The following is a 20,426-nucleotide window of genomic DNA, read 5'->3' on the forward strand; positions in this document are numbered from 1 at the left end:
GTATTAAGTACTTGCCAAGACCGAAACTCTATATGAGGTACAATGAATACCAGTGGCAGAAATGGCCATGTGTTCTTCAATGTATGAAGTAAATAAGGGTGTTGATAGAACAGCAAACATGCCTGATATCTCAGACCAATGCACTAATTTTAACACTAATGATATGATGTATCGTATCAGGCTATTGCCTGGAAATGTGTTTTTGTTGACTCAACAAATAATGCAGAATTATTTCTGCTAAATATGTTGCGAAAAATCAGCAATGTATATCTTGCAAATGGACAGTTCACCTTTCAACTATGAATACATTTGGATGCAATATTTTCATTTTTTTACATATGAAAGCAGGGAAAGTACCAGGTGTAAAGAGGTTGCCATTTTGAGACATTGTTAATCCTGATCACCAAAGCCTGATGCTATCTCAAGGGGACCAGCTTGTTGCTGTCACAACTGTTCACTTGCAGCATGCTGGTTATTTTATCTAGTCAGTCATCGACCATGTTTGTGTCACATGATTCTTGTGATGTCATTCAAAACAAAGATGGTGAAACTAGCCCTGCTACTTGAAATGACTGCTCTGTATTCCCATTTCGTAAGCTCCATCGGCATCCTCAACACCAATGTCATAAACCATATTGTAACTATTACACTAGTACTAGAGATGTACTATTTGCTGCTACACACATTACACTAGTACTAGAGATGTAGTATTTGCTGCTACACACATTACACTAGTACTAGAGATGTAGTATTTGCTGCTACACACATTACACTAGTGCTAGAGATGTAGTATTTGCTGCTTCACATATTACATTAGTACTAGAGATGTAGTATTTGCTGCTACACATATTACACTAGTACTAGAGATGTAGTATTTGCTGCTACACACATTACACTAGTACTAGAGATGTAGTATTTGCTGCTTCACATATTACATTAGTACTAGAGATGTACTATTTGCTGCTACACATATTATACAAGTACTAGAGATGTACTATTTGCTGCTACACATATTACACCAGTACTAGATATACTATTTGCTGCTACACATATTACACTAGTACTAGAGATGTACTATTTGCTGCTACACATATTACACTGGTACTAGAGATGTACTATTTGCTGCTACACATATTACACTAGTACTAGAGATATAGTATTTGCTGCTACACATATTACACTAGTACTAGAGATGTACTATTTGCTGCTACACATATTACACTAGTACTAGATATGTACTATTTGCTGCTACACATATTACATGAGTACTAGAGATGTACCATGCACAGATTCAGATTGCTGGACCAGAGGGTAATTTCTGAAGGGGTCTTTATAAGCAGTCTAACAAATTCAAAATACTGGACCAGAGTTTACTTCCATAAGGAGTCTTTAAATAAGCTGGCAACTGGAATGGCTGTGACTTTTGTTGTTCTCTCATTTCTCCTCCAAATGACAATAACACAAAATAACATGGTGCAAGTAAGAAGTGATTGTTTAAGGACACACCAAATATAATATAAGAAATTAATATTTCCTTATGTAATGGTCACCAATGTTGCATCACTGCTTGCACTATTATCATGATTACACAAAAGCTACTGATACATTTTTTCTTTGTTTTTAATTTTTTTTAATTTCTTTTTTGCAAAATAGAATTTAATCAAAACCTTGTCATCATGATGAAGTAAAACCACCTGACACAGACAAATGAAATACAGCAGACATACTTGTATGCATATGTAGACACAAAGCACATGAAATATAGTAGACATGCTTGTATGCATATTTAGATGACCTGACACAGACACATGAAATATAGTAGACATGCTTGTATGCATATTTAGATGACCTGACACAGACACATGAAATATAGTAGACATGCTTGTATGCATATTTAGATGACCTGACACATACACATGAAATATAGTAGACATGCTTGTATGCATATTTAGATGACCTGACACAGACACATGAAATATAGTAGGCATACTTGTACACATACGTAGACAGATGTAAAATAGATTAGACATGATTGTATTCATATGTAGACACATACACATGAAATATAGTAGATATGCTTGTATGCATATTTAGATGACCTGACACAGACACATGAAATACAGTAGGCATGCTTGTATGCATATTTAGATGACCTGACACAGACACATGAAATACAGTAGACATGCTTGTATGCATATTTAGATGACCTGACACAGACACATGAAATATAGTAGGCATACTTGTACACATACGTAGACAGATATGTAAAATAGATTAGACATGATTGTATTCATATGTAGACACATACACATGAAATGTAGTAGATATGCTTGTATGCATACTTTATGCAGATGTCCTTACATCAGAGTAGCCAACCCTCTAGACCTGCAATTAGTGAAAAAGATACAAATTAGTGGATTTTGAATACAATTAGTGAAAAATAATACCCTGACACAAGCTCCATCCACTTTGATGGTCAGTACTGCATTATATGAATATCCCAAACTAAAACTAAAATATGTTATTACAAGTACAAATTTATTGGCAGCCAAATTTACTGATATACACAACTTCACACTATTTGTCATAATATGATGATGTGACAGTCTCGAACTTCCTCAATTGCGCTATGGTAAATTTGTTTTCAAAACAGTTCAGGCTTCTTGCCTACAGTTTAATCTTGGTGATTAAAACTGTTGCAAATAAGGATGCACTAAAGTTTGTCTTATTTTTCCTTATAACAGGAAATAGTATTTCACAGTCACTGTTGCTGATTTCCAACTAAGAAAGGCAAGCTAAATTCAACAAGAAAACTCACAAACACTATAGCATTGGTAGCTTGCAGGACATGAGTAGGTGCCTTAAAGTACTCCAGAGCAGAAATCTGCTGGATGTTCTTCATTTTTCCAATATCTATGTGCAAGCTGTGTGCTTTTTCACATTTTTCTGCCACATGTCCACATGGGCACATATCATTGCTTACAATTTATGTTATACCTGCACCATATAATAATATTATTATATAGTACATGTATGACAGGTAAATTATAGGCAACAATATGAGACTGCACACAAAACCAATTCCAAAATTTGTGGCGTACTACTATACAAAAAGCATAATGTACATTGATGTTTGATGGCTGAATGCAAGGCCAGTTTTGGTGTACTCCAATCTATATTTCACTTTTGCTTGAATACATATCTTTTTGCATGGAGTTGAAAACATTTTAACTGTTGTGTAGGTTAATTAAAAAATGGTATTAATCCATAAGATGAAATGTCGAACGATTAACAATTGGTGGTGTTGGCGCATGCACGGAAAAATATGAACTCGAACAAATTACGGTTCATGCTAATCTTTCAATATCTAAAAAAATTCCTACATTCAAAAAAGCTGTATTCATTTGGTGTTTAAAATAAATTACAGTTGCTACGAGTATGTACATGTTCCATTTTTTTAAAAATCAGTTGGGCCCCGGTTTTCTTCACGAGTATTTGTAAAACTTTTGTTCTAAATATAGATATATCCTTTACAATGCTTGCTACAGGGCAAACTGTAACAACTGGATATAGTTCTACTAAGATCACAACTAGCAATACAGGACCGTTATGGGTATCAGTGACCGCTGCTGCCATTTTGACTATCACTCAACAGGATACAATTTATTTTATTCATGATTTACGCTGATCAAGAAATCAGGAATACATGTTTTTTGTATGCAGCCTGAATCCTTGAATCGCTATGCTATTGAGAGTCATGATATTCATGCCAAAATCGTAAGGGTTGGCAGGTCTGCCTTACAGACACATGAAATATAGTAGACATACTTGTATGCATATGCAGATGACCTGACACAGACACATGAAATATAGTTGTTGTTGTTATTGTTGTTATAGGGTTTAACGCCATTTTTCAGCACAAGATAGGCTATATATGGTGGCCAGTATTAATGGTGGAGGAAGAACCCGGGAAAACCTGGGTAAGAACCACTGACCCACAAGAAGCTACTGGCAAGCTTTCTCACATATCCACATTGGCCGAGCCCTAGACTCAAACCCACACAGACAGGTGAGATGGCAGTGATCCATGATGGAGAGCGCTTTAGACCACTTGGGGACCCGGAAATATAGTAGACATGGCTGTATGCATATGAGACACAGACACGCGAAATATAGTAGACATGCTTGTATGCATATGTAGATGACCTGATACAGACACATGAAATACATCAGACATACTTTACACAGACATGTGAAATAGAGTAGACATACTTGTATGCATATGTAGACACAGACATGTGAAATATAAGACATATTTGTATGCATGTGTAGATGACCTTACACAGACACATGAAATATAGCAGACATACTTGTATGCATATGTAGACACAGACATGTGAAATATAAGACATATTTGTATGCATGTGTAGATGACCTTACACAGACACATGAAATATAGCAGACATACATGTATGCATATGTAGACACAGACATGTGAAATATAAGACATATTTGTATGCATGTGTAGATGACCTTACACAGACAAATAAAATATAATTGTCATGCTTGTATGCATATGCAGATGACCTGATTAGACTTAATAGTACAACCTTTTTTTTTTAAATTGCCCTTTTTGGATTTAGATTGTTTTGGCACAACCTCACATCTTCCCGGGGTTTTCCAGGGTTCTTCCTCCACCAATTATACTGGCCGCCATGTATAGCCTATCTTGTGCTGAAAAATGGCGTTAGACCCTACTACAACAACAACAACAACAACAGCAACAACCTTACAGGAGATACAAAAAACAGCCGACATTCACAAATTAAAATTGATGGACCTTTTGTATTCATATTTTCATGTCATGTCAATTTTTTAACTTTCAACATTGATTTTTTTCTGCTGCAGTGTTTTACATAAATGAATCTAGTTTCCACTAGTGTTATTACCAAAATCATCTTCTTTGCAATTATAAAATAAAACATTCTCTATAGATATCGAAGATTTCTGATGTTTAAAATCTGTTCAATATCATGCAAACTTACCCAATAACAATGACCAATATGAAATTTCACATGATCTTATTTTTAATGTGTCCCTTCTCTCTAATACATTTGTATTACTCTCCTTGTCCAAATTCACATCTACATGCCTTATATTTCCTGCTGCTGTTACAAGTCTATGCTCTTAAAATACGTAACAGAAAAGAGTGAAGACAACAAGTTTTGTGACAATTTAACAAATAATTTATTTCCTGAGAATACAAAGTGAAGAAAAAAATGTGAAAAATGAACTTAAGGTTTTACAAAATAAATCCAATAATAATCCAAGCATTAAAAAAACACAAGTCCTATCAATGAAAAGTTCTAAGTGAATCTCAGTTCAAATCCTGATGAAATTCAAGATGGAAGGCAATGATGTCAGTAATAATCAGCACAGTACTGATGTGTCAACAGACTCTTGTTGAATCACAGAAAATATTATTCTAGTTTTGAATTCTGTATAAATTTCAATGAATATCTTTGTCCAAGAATTTTGTCAGAGCACTTTTGTATTCAAGGGAAAACAATCACTTGAATTCAATAATTTGAAGAAGAAAATAAATTCAGCCCAAACTGGTCACAACATAATACAATGTGTCAAATGTTTTTAGCCCAACAGATAGAACATTTATCAGAACATCAGTTATGCACCTAATTAAGATGCAGAACAGATTCCCAAATGAGTCAAAAGTTCATCCTTCAAGAAAAAATATATGAGTCTTTACCAATTGACACATGCTTAATGATACATAGTCCAAGTATGACAATGACTCAACTTAATGATTCTTACTCTGAGAAAGATAATAATAATAAAAAAAGCTGTTTACCAAACCTGTCACTGATTTTGGAACAAGGTCAGCAACTAGAAACAATGTTTCATTTATTAGCTGTTAACATCAACGAAATAAACAAACAAACAAACAAACAAACAAAATATTAAAAAGATCAATTCTGGACAATGTCTAATCCAGTAAACAATGTTACATTACAAAAGCATGTAATGGAATAAAAAAAAAAACAAAAAAAGGCAATTAAATTAAATATACAAACACTGAAAGATGTTAATTACTGTCTGCTAAAATAGTCTACTGTGAATTATGTTTCATGCAGACTAAAGTTCCTATCGGTGTTGAATGTTGCATGCCATTCTGAATTTTTTATCTTGCTTTTTCCCAGCTGCCTAATTATTTAAAACTGACACTAGATCCTGAATCTCTAATGTCACTACAAAAAAAGTTAACTGTCTTCTGATCAGCAATGGCTTATGACTTTTTCTTGCTGCCTGCTGCTCTCTGGTCTTTCTGACTCCCCTTGTGAATGAGCCATAGTCCAGTCAGGATCAGACATGACCCAAGCCACCATTTTACTGACAGATGTTCTCCAAACAACATGAAGCCAATAACAGCCTGAAAGAAAGGAAAATAAACAAGCATGTTAAAGTTTAGAGCAGGCCTTAGTTCATAAAAAAACACATAAATGATATACTTCTTTGACACAGCATTTAAATTAACCAGTCAACACCTGTCCTAAGAGTTATTATGATTCCTGTGTCATATGTTGTACAGAGTGAAGTTATTATGATTCCTGTGTAATATGTTGTACAGAGTGGAGTTATTATGATTCCTGTGTTGTATGTTGTACAGAGTGGAGTTATTATGATTCTTGTGTCGTATGTTGTACAGAGTGGAGTTATTATGATTCCTGTGTCATATGTTGTACAGACTGGATCCAAGATGAGTCCACTTCTGTATGCTGGACATGGTAGACCCAAGATGAGTCCTGTTTCGTATGTTGTACATGGTGGATCCAAGATGAGTCTTGTGTTGCATGTTGAACATGGAAGATCAAAGATGGGTCCTGTTTTGTATACTGTGCATGGGGATCCAAGATGAGACCTGTTTTGTATATTGTATGTAGTGGATCCAATACAAGTCCTTTTTCATATGTTATACATGGTGGATCTAAGATAAGTCCTGTGCTGTTTGTTGCATATGGTGGATCTACAAGGAATCCTGTTTTGTATGTTCTACATTGTGGATCCAGGATGATTAGTCTTGTTTTGTATGTTGTACATATTGGATCCTGAATGAGTCATTTTGTATGTTGTAAATGGTGGATTCAAGATGAGTCCTTGTTTTTATATTGTGCATGGTGGATTTAAGATGAGTCCTGTTTTGTATGTTATATATAGTGGATCCAAGATGAGTCCCATTTTGTATATTGTACATGGTGGATCCAGATGAGTCATGTGTTATATGTTATATATGGTGGATCTAAGATGAGTCCTGTTTTGTATATTGTACATGGTGGATCTAAGATGAGTCCTGTTTTGTACGTTATACATGGTGGATCCAAGATGAGTCCTGTTTTGTACGTTATACATGGTGGATCTAAAATGAGTCCTGTTTTGTATGCTATACATGGTGGATCTAAGATGAGTCCTGTTTTGTATATTGTACATGGTGGATCTAAGATGAGTCCTGTTTTGTATATTGTACATGGTGGATCTAAGATGAGTCCTGTTTTGTATATTGTACAAAGTGGATCTAAGGTGAGTCCTGTTTTGTATATTGTACATGGTGGATCTAAGATGAGTCCTGTTTTGCATATTGTACATGGTGGATCTAAGATGAGTCCTGTTTTGCATATTGTACATGGTGGATCTAAGATGAGTCCAGTTTTGTATATTGTACATGGTGGATCCAGATGGGTCATGTGTTGTGAGTAGTACATGATGGAACCTAGGCAAGGTTTGGGTTGTATGTCGTACATAATGTATCCATGATGAATCCTGTTTCATATGTCGTAGATGGTGGATCAAGGTGAGTCCCATTTCTTACATTATACATCAGGTCTCCAAAAATAGTGGGGTGTTGTATGTGGATCTAAGAGGAATCCTGTTTTGTATGTTGTACATACTGGATCCAAGATGAGTCCTGTTTTGTATGTTGTACATAGTGGATCCAAGATGAGTCCTGTTTCATATGTTGTAGATGGTGGATCCAAGATGAGTCCTGTTTTTATATTGTACATGGTGGATTTAAGATGAGTCCTGTTTTGTATGTTGTACATAGTGGATCCAAGATGAATCCTGTTTTGTATGTTGTACATAGTTGATCCAAGATGAGTCCCGTTTCATATGTTGTAGATGGTGGATCCAAGATGAGTCCTTGTTTTTAAATTGTACATGGTGGATTTAAGATGAGTCCTGTTTTGTATGTTATATATATAGTGGATCCAAGATAAGTCCCATTTTGTATATTGTACATGGTGGATCCAGAAGAGTCGTGTGTTGTATGTTATACATGGTGGATCTAAGATGAGTCCTGTTTTGTATATTGTACATGGTGGATCTAAGATTAGTCCTGTTTTGTACGTTATACATGGTGGATCCAAGATGAGTCCTGTTTAGTACGCTATACATGGTGGATCTAAGATGAGTCCTGTTTTGTATGCTATACATGGTGGATCTAAGATGAGTCCTGTTTTGTATGTTGTACATAGTGGATCCAAGATGAATCCTGTTTTGTATGTTGTACATAGTGGATCCAAGATGAGTCCTGTTTCATATGTTGTAGATGGTGGATCCAAGAGGAGTTCTGTTTCATATGTTGTATATGGTGGATCCAGATGAGTCCTGTGTTGTATGTTGTACATGGTGGATCCAAGATCAGCCCTATGTTGTATGTTGTGCATGGTGGATCCAAGAGGAATCCTGTTTCATATGTTGTATATGGTGGATCCAGATGAGTCCTGTGTTATATGTTGTACATGGTGGATCCAAGATCAGCTCTGTGTTGTATGTTGTGCATGGTGGATCCAAGAGGAGTTCTGTTTCATACGTTGTTCATAGTGGATCCAATATGATGAGTCTTGTGGTGTATTTTGTACATAGTGGACTCAAGATGAATCCTGAGCTGTATGTTGCACATGGTAGAACAAAGAGGAAACCTGTTTTGATTGTTGTTCCTAGTGGATTCGAGATGAGTCACATTTCATATATTGTACAGAATGGTTTCAAAATGTGTCCTATGTTGTATGTTGTAAAAACACATCCAAGTTTGGTCCTGTTCATATGTTGTACATGGAGGATCCATCATGAATCTTGTGTCATATGACCACTCCGGTGACCTAGTGGTTAGAGCGTCCAACTCAGATGCAGGAGGTCACAGGTTCGAGCCCTGGCTGAATCATATCAAAGACTTATAAAAATGGTATTAACAGCTAGGCGCTCAGCATTAAGAGGTTGTGTTAGAACTGGTCAGTCTGGTGTCAGGAAAATGTGACTGGGTGGGACATCACACTTTCGGTCCGCAGCATGATGCCCCAGTGCTAGACATCACTATAAACTGCCACACTGCAGATATCATATCAATATGACTGAAAAATTGTTAAAGCTATATTAAAAATCCAAATCATACACACATTCCTGTTTCATATGTTGTACGTAAAGGATCCAAAAAGAGTTTTAATATTGTGTCCATAAATGAGGATTTAACTTGTGTGAGAGAGAGCTACCACCAAGCTAAGTTATCAGCTATGGGTTCTATTCAACAGGCCTGGGATTCAGGTGGTTATATAAAAAAGTCAGGTTCAGATCAAGTGTGCAAGGTCCATCTGTGTGTGTGTGTATACATACATACATATATATATATATATATATATATATATATATATATATATATATATATATATATATATATATATATATATATATATATATATATATATATATATATATAAAATTAGTCTATGGTCTTAAACAAACCAACAAGTTTGTTAAAATTAACAAATAAATTTATTTCTCAAAGTTACAAAGTGACAATTTAAGTGGAACTTAATTATTGTGAATTAAAACTCAAATAATCATTAATGTTCTGTCACATGTCCAACTGTATGAAGTGTTTGAAATGATTTTCAGTACTGAAAGTACTGATGCAACAACAGTCTGGAATGAGCTGATGTACCAATAGTCTTGATCCATTTTGTCTTTGAATGAATTCAAAAATAATCCTAAAGTAGTGTTTTTTGTTTAAAATGACAATGAGCACTTTGAAATTCCAATGAATAATTTTTAAATAAATGATTCCTCTAAACTTATATCTAAACACAACTGAAAATGATTCCAAAGACTGATCTTACAACAGGAATGAAATAATTTTGTTTACCTCAACCTATTATAAAATCAAAGACACAAGAAAATGAAATGAGCTTTTAAATGTAGCTAAAAGAACCTAATTTATTTTAAATATTCCATGTGAAATGAATACGGTACTTTTAGCTACATTTAATGATGCTGCCCTGAAAATTTAATGAGTTACAAATATGATAAAATTCATGATGCTGTGTAGAACAAATTACAGTGAAAAGACAAAGTTGAGTTATCAATCTGGTCTACACATATACATATATATATATATATATATATATATATATATATATATATATATATATATATATATATATGCTCAACATCGACTTACATAGTAAAACCTGTCTTGGGCAACCTCTGCTATGAGTGATCACCTGTTATTTGTGACCACAATCATAAAGCATGGATCAATTTTATTATATAAACACACTGTCTTGAGTGACTGCATACTGAATGCGACCAGCAACCATGATGTTTCGGCAAAATATTCATTTCGACACTGCTATGAATCAATGCATCACAAAAACAGGGATAAACACAGCCAATCTTGATTTGATCCTTTGTAGCTATGACCACTTGAACTGTTATTAAAAAATAATAGGCTGGCTACCAATTTCTGAGATTTGAAAGGTCATGCCTGTAGTGTTAGATATTATAGAATGTAAACCAGGCTAAATTACCTGCAGATTGTTCTATCTGGGTATCCTGGATTTTTGGTTAAAACACTAATACCCAAGGTACCTGGATACAGATTGTTAAAACACTAATACCCAAGGTACCTGGATACAGATTGTTAAAACACTAATACCCAAGGTACCTGGATACAGATTGTTAAAACCCTAATACCCAAGGTACCTGGATACAGATTGTCCCTGCACTATGAACAACCATATCGTGAGAACAGAGACAAACACCACTGACCTTTATTTAATCCTTTGTAACCATGATCACTTTTAAAATAATGACTGTGATCAACCAAAGTAAAAAAATAGTCTGGCTACTGGTTTGCAAATTTGGCAGGTGACGCATACAGTGCCATTGTTATTGACTGCAAACCAGGCTAAAGTGCATGTCATGAATTGCCACTTAAGTTGTCTCTGAAGTTAGTCTGTATTGCCTGGGGGTGAATGAAGTCTTTATCTATTAAATTAGCAAGTGAGAATCGCTTTCTGAATTTGATTGTCAGTGTTAAAGGCAAGTACTGTTTGTTGCTTTTGTTCTGTTGATTATGTCCCACAGACACAGTCACCAAGCCATTGTCTTTTCAAGCCGATATGGATGCTTACACCCTTTATTTAAAGAGTTAATCCATTTATGTCATCTGTGAATTAAGCCTCTGACTTTTGACTTTAAATAAATGATTATATTTCTAGAGGAGATAAATGCATCTTTTTATTTCATTCATTGGTACATATACAATGTATATGTATACATATTTCATATTTCCCAAAAGCCTGATCAAAACCATCATTACAGTCATTATTACAAATGAGCATTGACTGTTCACACTATAGCACCTTAATAACAATGGCAGAACCTCCAACTAAAACAAGAGAAAATTTAACACTGGAGAAAACATTGACTGAAATTTAAAGAAGTGAGAAAGATACCACTCACAAACTAGAAGTTTAAACATCAGAAAAACAAATTCATGGTGCTATAAAGGACAATGAGTAAATATTAGGTATGAATTCATATGCTAATACAGGTACATGCATTCTTTACCCTAAATATTAGGTATGAATTCATATGCTAATACAGGAACATGCATTCTTTACCCTAAATATTAGGTATGAATTCATATGCTAATACAGGTACATGCATTCTTTACCCTAAATATTAGGTATGAATTTATATGCTAATACAGGTACATGCATTCTTTACCCTAAATATTAGGTATGAATTTGTATGCTAATACAGGTACATGCATTCTTTACCCTAAATATTAGGTATGAATTTGTATGCTAATACAGGTACATGCATTCTTTACCCTAAATATTAGGTATGAATTTGTATGCTAATACAGGTACATGCATTCTTTACCCTAAATATTAGGTATGAATTCATATGCTAATACAGGTAAATGCATTCTTTACCCTAAATATTAGGTATGAATTTGTATGCTAATACAGGTACATGCATTCTTTACCCTAAATATTAGGTATGAATTTGTATGCTAATACAGGTACATGCATTCTTTACCCTAAATATTAGGTATGAATTTATATGCTAATACAGGTACATGCATTCTTTACACTAAATATTAGGTATGAATTCATATGCTAATACAGGTACACGTGTTCTTTACACTAAATATAAATGTGATTCATGCTTAATGATAGATGTATCTCTTTATTGCTGTATAACTTTTTTCTATGAATGCATGCAATATTTAAAGCAGAACTATTAATGAAGTATAGAATATATGTACAGTGATAAAATGGTTATTTTTACTTCTGAAATTTGACCTTAAAGACTGGTCTTTTTGTACAAACTTATTATGAGACCACCTGTCTTGAGAGACAATTTTGGGGGGCTGAAGGGGTAATCTCTCATGAAAAATTTTACGGTATATGGACAAAGAATGGAAATTGTTAAAATGTGCAAATTCAACTTAAACTGTGCATCAACTTAGAGGTTGGCAAATACGGAATTATTATTAACAGCAAAATGCTATACAGCCATTTTCTTACAATTATTCCCTACTAAGTCTTTGATTCAACATTACTTATAAAATAATGTACAATTCGTTATCCATACTAACAGTAAGTAGAAAGTTGGCAGCTGTGTTGGTGACTGTGGCCTCCACAGTGGATCTACAGAACTGCAAAGATTTGGTGTAGAAGGTCCACATCAGGGCATTGAAGAGAAAGATTCCTAAGAAACATGTCATCCTCAAGCCAAGGGACACCTGAAATAGAAATGGCAAATTACATGAATGTTTCAATCATAATTTCACAAGAATACAGACTTCTTGTTTTCTCCAGTAAAGTTATTTCAAAATGGGAAGAACTGACAACATACAAACATGGAGGTGACTTTCTTGATATTGATACGCTAACACTGGAATCTTGGACAAATAAAGTATAAACTCATCCAAAGGCAGCCAACATTGGAATCTTGGACAAATAAAGTATAAACTCATCCAAAGGTGGGGCCCTGAGTGGCCGAGTGGTCTAAAGCACTCTCCGTTATGGATCACTGCCACCTCACCTCTGTCTGCGTAGGTTCGAGTCTCAGATTCAGCCAATGTGGGTATGTGAGAAAGCTTGCCAGTAGCTTCTCAAGGGTCGGTGGTTCTTTCCGGGGATTTCCCGGGTTCTTCTTCCACCATTAATACTGGCCGCCATGTATAGCCTATCGTGTCCTGAAAAATGGTGTTAAACCCTACAACAATAACAACAACAACATCCAAAGGCAGCTAACATTGGAATCTTGGACAAATAAAGTATAAACTCATCCAAAGGCACCTTACATTGGAATCTTGGAAGAATAAAGTATAAACTCATCCAAAGGCAGCTAATATTGGAATCTTGGACAAATAAAGTATAAACTCATCCAAAGGCAGCTAACATTGGAATCTTGGACAAATAAAGTATAAACTCATCCAAAGGCAGCTAACATTGGAATCTTGGACAAATAAAGTATAAACTCATCCAAAGGCAGCCAACATTGGAATCTTGGACAAATAAAGCATAAACTCATCCAAAGGCAGCTTACATTGGAATCTTGGAAGAATAAAGTATAAACTCATCCAAAGGCAGAGCCTTATATTTCACTGTTAAATTAAATCAATGACTCCCCTATATTATAGTTCATTTGCAAATCACGTACTATCTCTTATGTTTGTCCACTGGGAGAAAAAAAAATTAAAAAATACTGAAACGTTTTTAAGCAGAACATCAATCTTAGAAGTGAAGTTTTGTGTTTAAAAAACTGACCTCTTCTCATATTCGCTTGAAAGATGTGTGGTGTTTGCATTCATATTGGCAAGATGTATGAAATTGTTTGAATTTTCATGCCATATTGCCTTCAAAGCCACTTTATGAACATATTTGAAAGAGAATGGAATCTTGTTAACCTGGACAAATTTTGTTTACATTTTCCAGTACAGATTAATATATAAAAAAAACAGGACTAAGTAATCTTTTTGAAGAATAAACAAAACCAGTGCATGTATAATAAACCCATGATCAAGGCACTGCTGTAAAATGTGTGACCTTGACCCCAAGGTCAAAAGGTTGATAAAGCATATCAAAAAGTGTTTCATTTTAGCTTCATAAAGATTCATCCCAAGTATAAAGAAATTTGATATGACTGTGACCATGAGCCCCACAGTTCGAAGGGGTGAGCAAGTGTCACATAATGGGTTGTCTTACCTTTATAATGACTCACCCCAACTATGACGAAAGTCCATCAAAAGATTTAGAAAATATCTGCAAATGAAAAAACTTTAACCAAAACCTCAACACAAATTTTCAATCACTAATCTTGACCCCTAGGTTCAAAGGGACAAGCGAGTGTCTCAAAATGAATCACCTTAGCATTAGAAGCACTTAATACAAATCAATGAACTAACACCTGAACATAAATTTTGAATGTAACCTTGACCCCAGTCAATGGAGTGAGTGGCATGTCACAGAATCAACTGTCTTAGCCTCAAAATGAATCATTCAAAGCATGATGCTAATCTATTAAAGAGTTTAGCAAATATAAGAAAATGCAAAAACTTTAATAAGAACCTTTGTGTAAATTTTCTAGGAGAAAGACTTTGTCCCCAATATCAAGGGAGCAAGCAAACATATTGGTAAATGAATTGCCTTAGCTTCATAACTATTAAGCCCAAGCATGATAAGAATCTATTAAGATATTTAGGAAATATAAGCAAATTAAATTTTGTTAACCAAGGTCCTAAGAAACTGTTCATGATGATGCTGACTGTTGAAAAATGACTGCTTGCCTCCACTTGTTGGCTTGACAAAAAGGATATTTTACCATGGATATTACCTCCCATTGTGGGCTTGACAAAAAGGATATTTTACCCTGGATATTACCTCCCATTGTGGGCTTGACAAAAGGATATTTTACCCTGGATATCACCTTCCACTGCAGGCTTGACAAAAAGGATATTTTACCCTGGATATTACCTCCCACTGCAGACTTGACGAAAGGATATTTTACCCTGGATAGTACCTCCCACTGTGGGCTTGACAAAAGGATGTTTTACCCTGGATATTACCTCCCACTGTGGGCTTGACAAAAAGGATATTTTACCCTGGATATTACCTTCCACTGCGGACTTGATGAAAGATATTTTACCCTGGATATTACCTCCCACTGTGGGCTTGACAAAAAGGATGTTTTACCCTGGATATTACATCCCACTCTGGCTTGAAAAAAGGATGTTTTACCCTGGATATTACCTCCCACTGTGGGCTTGACAAAAGGATGTTTTACCCTGGATATTACCTCCCACTGTGGGCTTGACAAAAAGGATATTTTACCCTGGATATTACCTCCCACTGCGGACTTGACAAAAGGATATTTTACCCTGGATATTACCTCCCACTGTGGGCTTGACAAAAAGGATGTTTTACCCTGGATATTACCTCCCACTGTGGGATTGACAAAAGGATGTTTTACCCTGGATATTACCTCCCACTGTGGGCTTGACAAAAGGATATTTTACCCTGGATACTACCTCCCACTGCAGGCTTGACAAAAAGGATATTTTACCCTGGATATTACCTCCCACTGCGGACCTGACGAAATGATATTTTACCCTGGATATTACCTCCCACTGTGGGCTTGACAAAAAGGATGTTTTACCCTGGATATTACCTCCCACCATGGCTTGACAAAAGGATGTTTTACCCTGGATAGTACCTCCCACTGTGGGCTTGAAAAAGGATGTTTTACCCTGGATATTACCTCCCACTGTGGACTTGACAAAAGGATATTTTAACCTGGATATTACCTCCTGCTGCTGACTTGACAAAAGGATATTTTACCCTGGATATTACCTCCCACTGTGGGCTTGACAAAAAGGATATTTTACCCTGGATACTACCTCCCACTGCAGGCTTGACAAAAAGGATATTTTACCCTGGATATTATCTCTCATTGTGTGCTTGATAAAAAGAATATTTTATCCTGGCTATCTCAGTTGGATAACATTACAGTCTTATCAACTGAATCTATGCTTGGGTGGGCACTGAGACAGGAAAATCCCAATTGAGGGTATATTGTTATCTTTTGTGAGGCTCTGCCAAGCAAATAAATTATTTAAATCCAATACTGCAGTTATCTTATCTCAGTTGCATCCCCTACATCAATTATTTTTCTCATCCATTTGCTTATCATTTTTATTTTATTAATTTTTTTATTTTATTAATTAATCTTATAAATTCATCTTAATTCTATGATGAATTATATTAATTGCTGACAGGCAGTCAATATCATTTTGCCATAAAACTCATGCCATCATGCTCTAAAGCTGAATGATGTCAATTACATAGCAGATTTCTGTAATTCTGTTTGAACATGCTTTTCTTGATGAGACTGCGACAAGTGATCTGAGACAAAATATTCAAGTAATGGATTATAATTTCACAAGATTCTTCTGGATTACTAAGGCCTGACTATATCTGATTAAATATGGATTACCTAGGCTTGACTGTATTTGATGCAATATAGATTACAAAGGCTTGACTGATTAGATATGGAATACTAAAGTTTCACTATATTTGCTTCAGTATGGATAACCAACGATTGACTGTATTTGATTAGATATGGATTATGATGGATTGACTGTATCTGATTAGATATGGATTACTAAGGCTTGACTGTATTTGATTCAATATGGATTATCAAGGCTTGACTATATCTGATCAGATATGGATTACTAAGGCTTTATTGTATTTGATTCAATATGGATTACCAAGGCTTGACTGTATTTGATTAGATCTGGATTACTAAGGCTTGACTGTATCTGATTAAATTTGGATTACTAAGGCTTGACTGTATTTGATTCAATATGGATTACTAAGGCTTGACTGTATCTGATTAGATATGGATTACCAAGGCTTGACTGTATTTGATTAGATATGGATTATGAAGGCTTGACTGTATTTGATTAGATATGGATTCCTAAGGCTTGACTGTATCTAATTAGATATGGATTACTAAAGCCCGACTATATCTGATTAGATATGGATTATCAAGGCTTGACTGTATTTGATTAGATATGGATTACCAAGGCTTGACTATATCAGATTAGATATGGCTTACTAAGGCTTTACTATATTTGATTAAATATAGATTACCAAGGCTTGACTGTATTTGATTAGATATGAATTATGAAGGCTTGACTGTGATTTGATACGGATTATGAAGGTTTGACTATATTTGATTAGATATGGATTATGAAGGCTTGACTGTATTTGATTACATATGGATTACTAAGGCTTGACTGTATTTGATTAGATCTGGATTACTAAGGCTTGACTATATCTGATTAGATATGGATTATGATGGATTGACTGTATCTGATTTGATATGGATCATATCAAGCTAAATTTGATGCAAAACACTGTTGCATTACCGACTGACAAATAAAGTTGCTTATACTTTGATCCTCTTCAGTTACCATTAAATGGCCCAGTACATTGGTGCAGATACCCTCTAAAATGTATCCTGTGGAAATAAATAAATTATTCTATCATTTTTCACTGGTAAACTGACTTTACACAGGTTTATAATCAGAGTTCTCTTAACCAATAGTTGTTGCTTCCAAGATCATCTTCATAGAAGTCCTAGACTATCAGTTTTTAAACTCTGTGTTTTAAAAGAATAAAATATGCCTATTCAATTTCACAAAATAATAGTGAGGGCTGTGATATTGCTAGAAAATTATAAAGAGGGCAATGATATTACTAAAAAATTATAAAAGGCAATGATATTACAATAAAATCATAACAAGGGCTATTATATTACAACAAAATCATCATGAGGGCTATTATATTACTGCAAAATCACCAGGGTTAGGATATTAGTACAAAATCATAAAGAGGGCAATGATATTACTACAAAATCATAAGGGCTATTATATTACTATAGGATCATCATGAGGGCTATTATATTACTACAAAATCACAAGGGTTATGATATTACTAAAAAATCATATTATATTACTACAAAATCATCACAAGGGTTATTACATTACTACAAAATCACCAGGGCTATGATATTAGTACAAAATCATGAACAGGGCTATTATATTACTACAAAATCATCACAAGGGTTATTATATTACTACAAAATCACAAGGGCTATGATATTACTACAAAATCATAAACAGGGCTATGATATTACTACAAAATCATGAACAGGGCTATGATATTACTACAAAATCATGAACAGGGCTATTATATTACTACAAAATCATCATGAGGGTTATTATATTACTACAAAATCACAAGGGTTATTATATTACTACAAAATCACCAGGGCTATGATATTAGTACAAAATCATGAACAGGGCTATTATATTACTACAAAATCATCACGAGGGTTATTATATTACTACAAAATCACAAGGGTTATGATATTACTACAAAATCATAAACAGGGCTATGATATTACTACAAAATCATGAACAGGGCTATGATATTACTACAAAATCATGAACAGGGCTTTTATATTACTACAAAATCATCATGAGGGTTATTATATTACTACAAAATCACAAGGGTTATTATATTACTACAAAATCACAAGGGCTATGATATTACTACAAAATCATAAACAGGGCTATGATATTACTACAAAATCATGAACAGGGCTATGATATTACTACAAAACCATGAACAGGGCTATTATATTACTACAAAATCATCATGAGGGTTATTATATTACTACAAAATCACAAGGGCTATTATATTACTACAAAATCATCAGGGCTATGATATTACTACAAAATTGTGAACAGGGCTATTATATTACTACAAAATCATCAGGGATATTATAATACTGCAAGATCATAGTCATAACATATCACTACATTTCACATTTACTCTCAACAATAATCAAGGACATGAATGTCATGTAATGCACTGAATGTTCAATTGAATTTGGGTCAACAGTTTTCTGTTAATGTTTTCATGTCCAAGTTGTGTCAAATTTTACACAGTCAAGGTTTTGATAAAATACCATTAAAAGAATCTTATTTAGCACATCCAATTGTCAGTTAGCTTATTAAACATAAAATAAAAATTGAATTAAAATTTTAATGGGAAAACATTTCCAGTTAATGTGCCATTAAAGTCATACAGACAGATAGAATCGTAAGGTGCACGGTTCCCACGCTTTTCTAAATATAAATTTCCAGGTCTTTTCCAGGTTTTTTCCAGGATGAAATTAATTTTTTAAAGGTTAACATAATATAGTCAGATTTGTTTCGTGTAACTCATTTTGTGGTTTTGTACATGATTATCTTTTCTGACATATATGTTTTGGAGAGTCTTGAAAGAGAAACATCTTCAGATTCGGAAAATTCATGTTTTATAATCCAAAATGTTCTTTAATTCCATTCAGTAATGGTCATATAAATTGGCATTTAAAGCCATTTCAATGTAAAGAATACAAATTCTAACTTTACTTTGCTGACCTGCATCATGTTGCTACGTGGAAACAATATAATGAGCATAAATTATTTTGTTTCCTTTGAAACCTTTAATTCAAAAGAATTCTAGAGCAATATATGTGCATGTTATACAAAGTAAACATGTTCTATCACAGTATGAAAACAACAATAAATGCAAAGTATTAGAATCTTATCTTACTGTAACGAAAAAAGTTTAACCCTGAATTTATGTGTTCCAATAAAATCTCAAACAAGATTTTTCAACCAACCTAAACTCTTTAAGACAATTTGGTTACAAACTCCATCATTTAAAGACATTTACAAAAGAGTTATTAAAATTTTTGACAAAAGACCTTCAAAATTATATAACATTGTATAAACAAGGACTAAATTGTCTGTAAAATCAACTTGTCTTCTTGTAGTTCAATAAACCAGTCCCAAAACCAATTGGACTCTTGTCATTTCTTAATATATAATAAAAGGGACGACAATTTCCCATTTCACCTGCATTCTATTTAAGGTCTGAAACCAATGCTTTAAGCTACATGTCACTCTAATAGCATCTCACCAAAGTTCAGCTCAGAGATTC

At 34.2% G+C, this 20,426-nt stretch overlaps 1 protein-coding gene across 3 annotated transcripts in view; it reads right to left on the reverse strand.

Moving 5' to 3' along the window:
• Positions 1-5,566: 5,566 nt before the first annotated feature.
• The window catches only part of LOC149787278 (transmembrane protein 42-like), a 29,033-nt gene continuing 14,173 nt past the window's right edge, over positions 5,567-20,426 (reverse strand). For all 3 annotated transcript variants that reach the window (XM_089977804.1, XM_089977805.1, XM_089977806.1), the window contains exons 3-5: positions 17,798-17,889; positions 12,959-13,105; positions 5,567-6,448 (exon numbers count right to left, since the gene is read on the reverse strand). In XM_089977804.1, the coding sequence (XP_089833930.1) occupies positions 6,305-6,448; positions 12,959-13,105; positions 17,798-17,889 (383 nt within the window). In that variant the 3' untranslated portion in view covers positions 5,567-6,304. The remainder of the gene's footprint in view (positions 6,449-12,958; positions 13,106-17,797; positions 17,890-20,426) is intronic.

Source organism: Sinohyriopsis cumingii, chromosome 12 (assembly GCF_028554795.1).
Source record: "Sinohyriopsis cumingii isolate HCF-2022 chromosome 12, ASM2855479v2, whole genome shotgun sequence".
NCBI classification, from domain to species: domain Eukaryota; kingdom Metazoa; phylum Mollusca; class Bivalvia; order Unionida; family Unionidae; genus Sinohyriopsis; species Sinohyriopsis cumingii.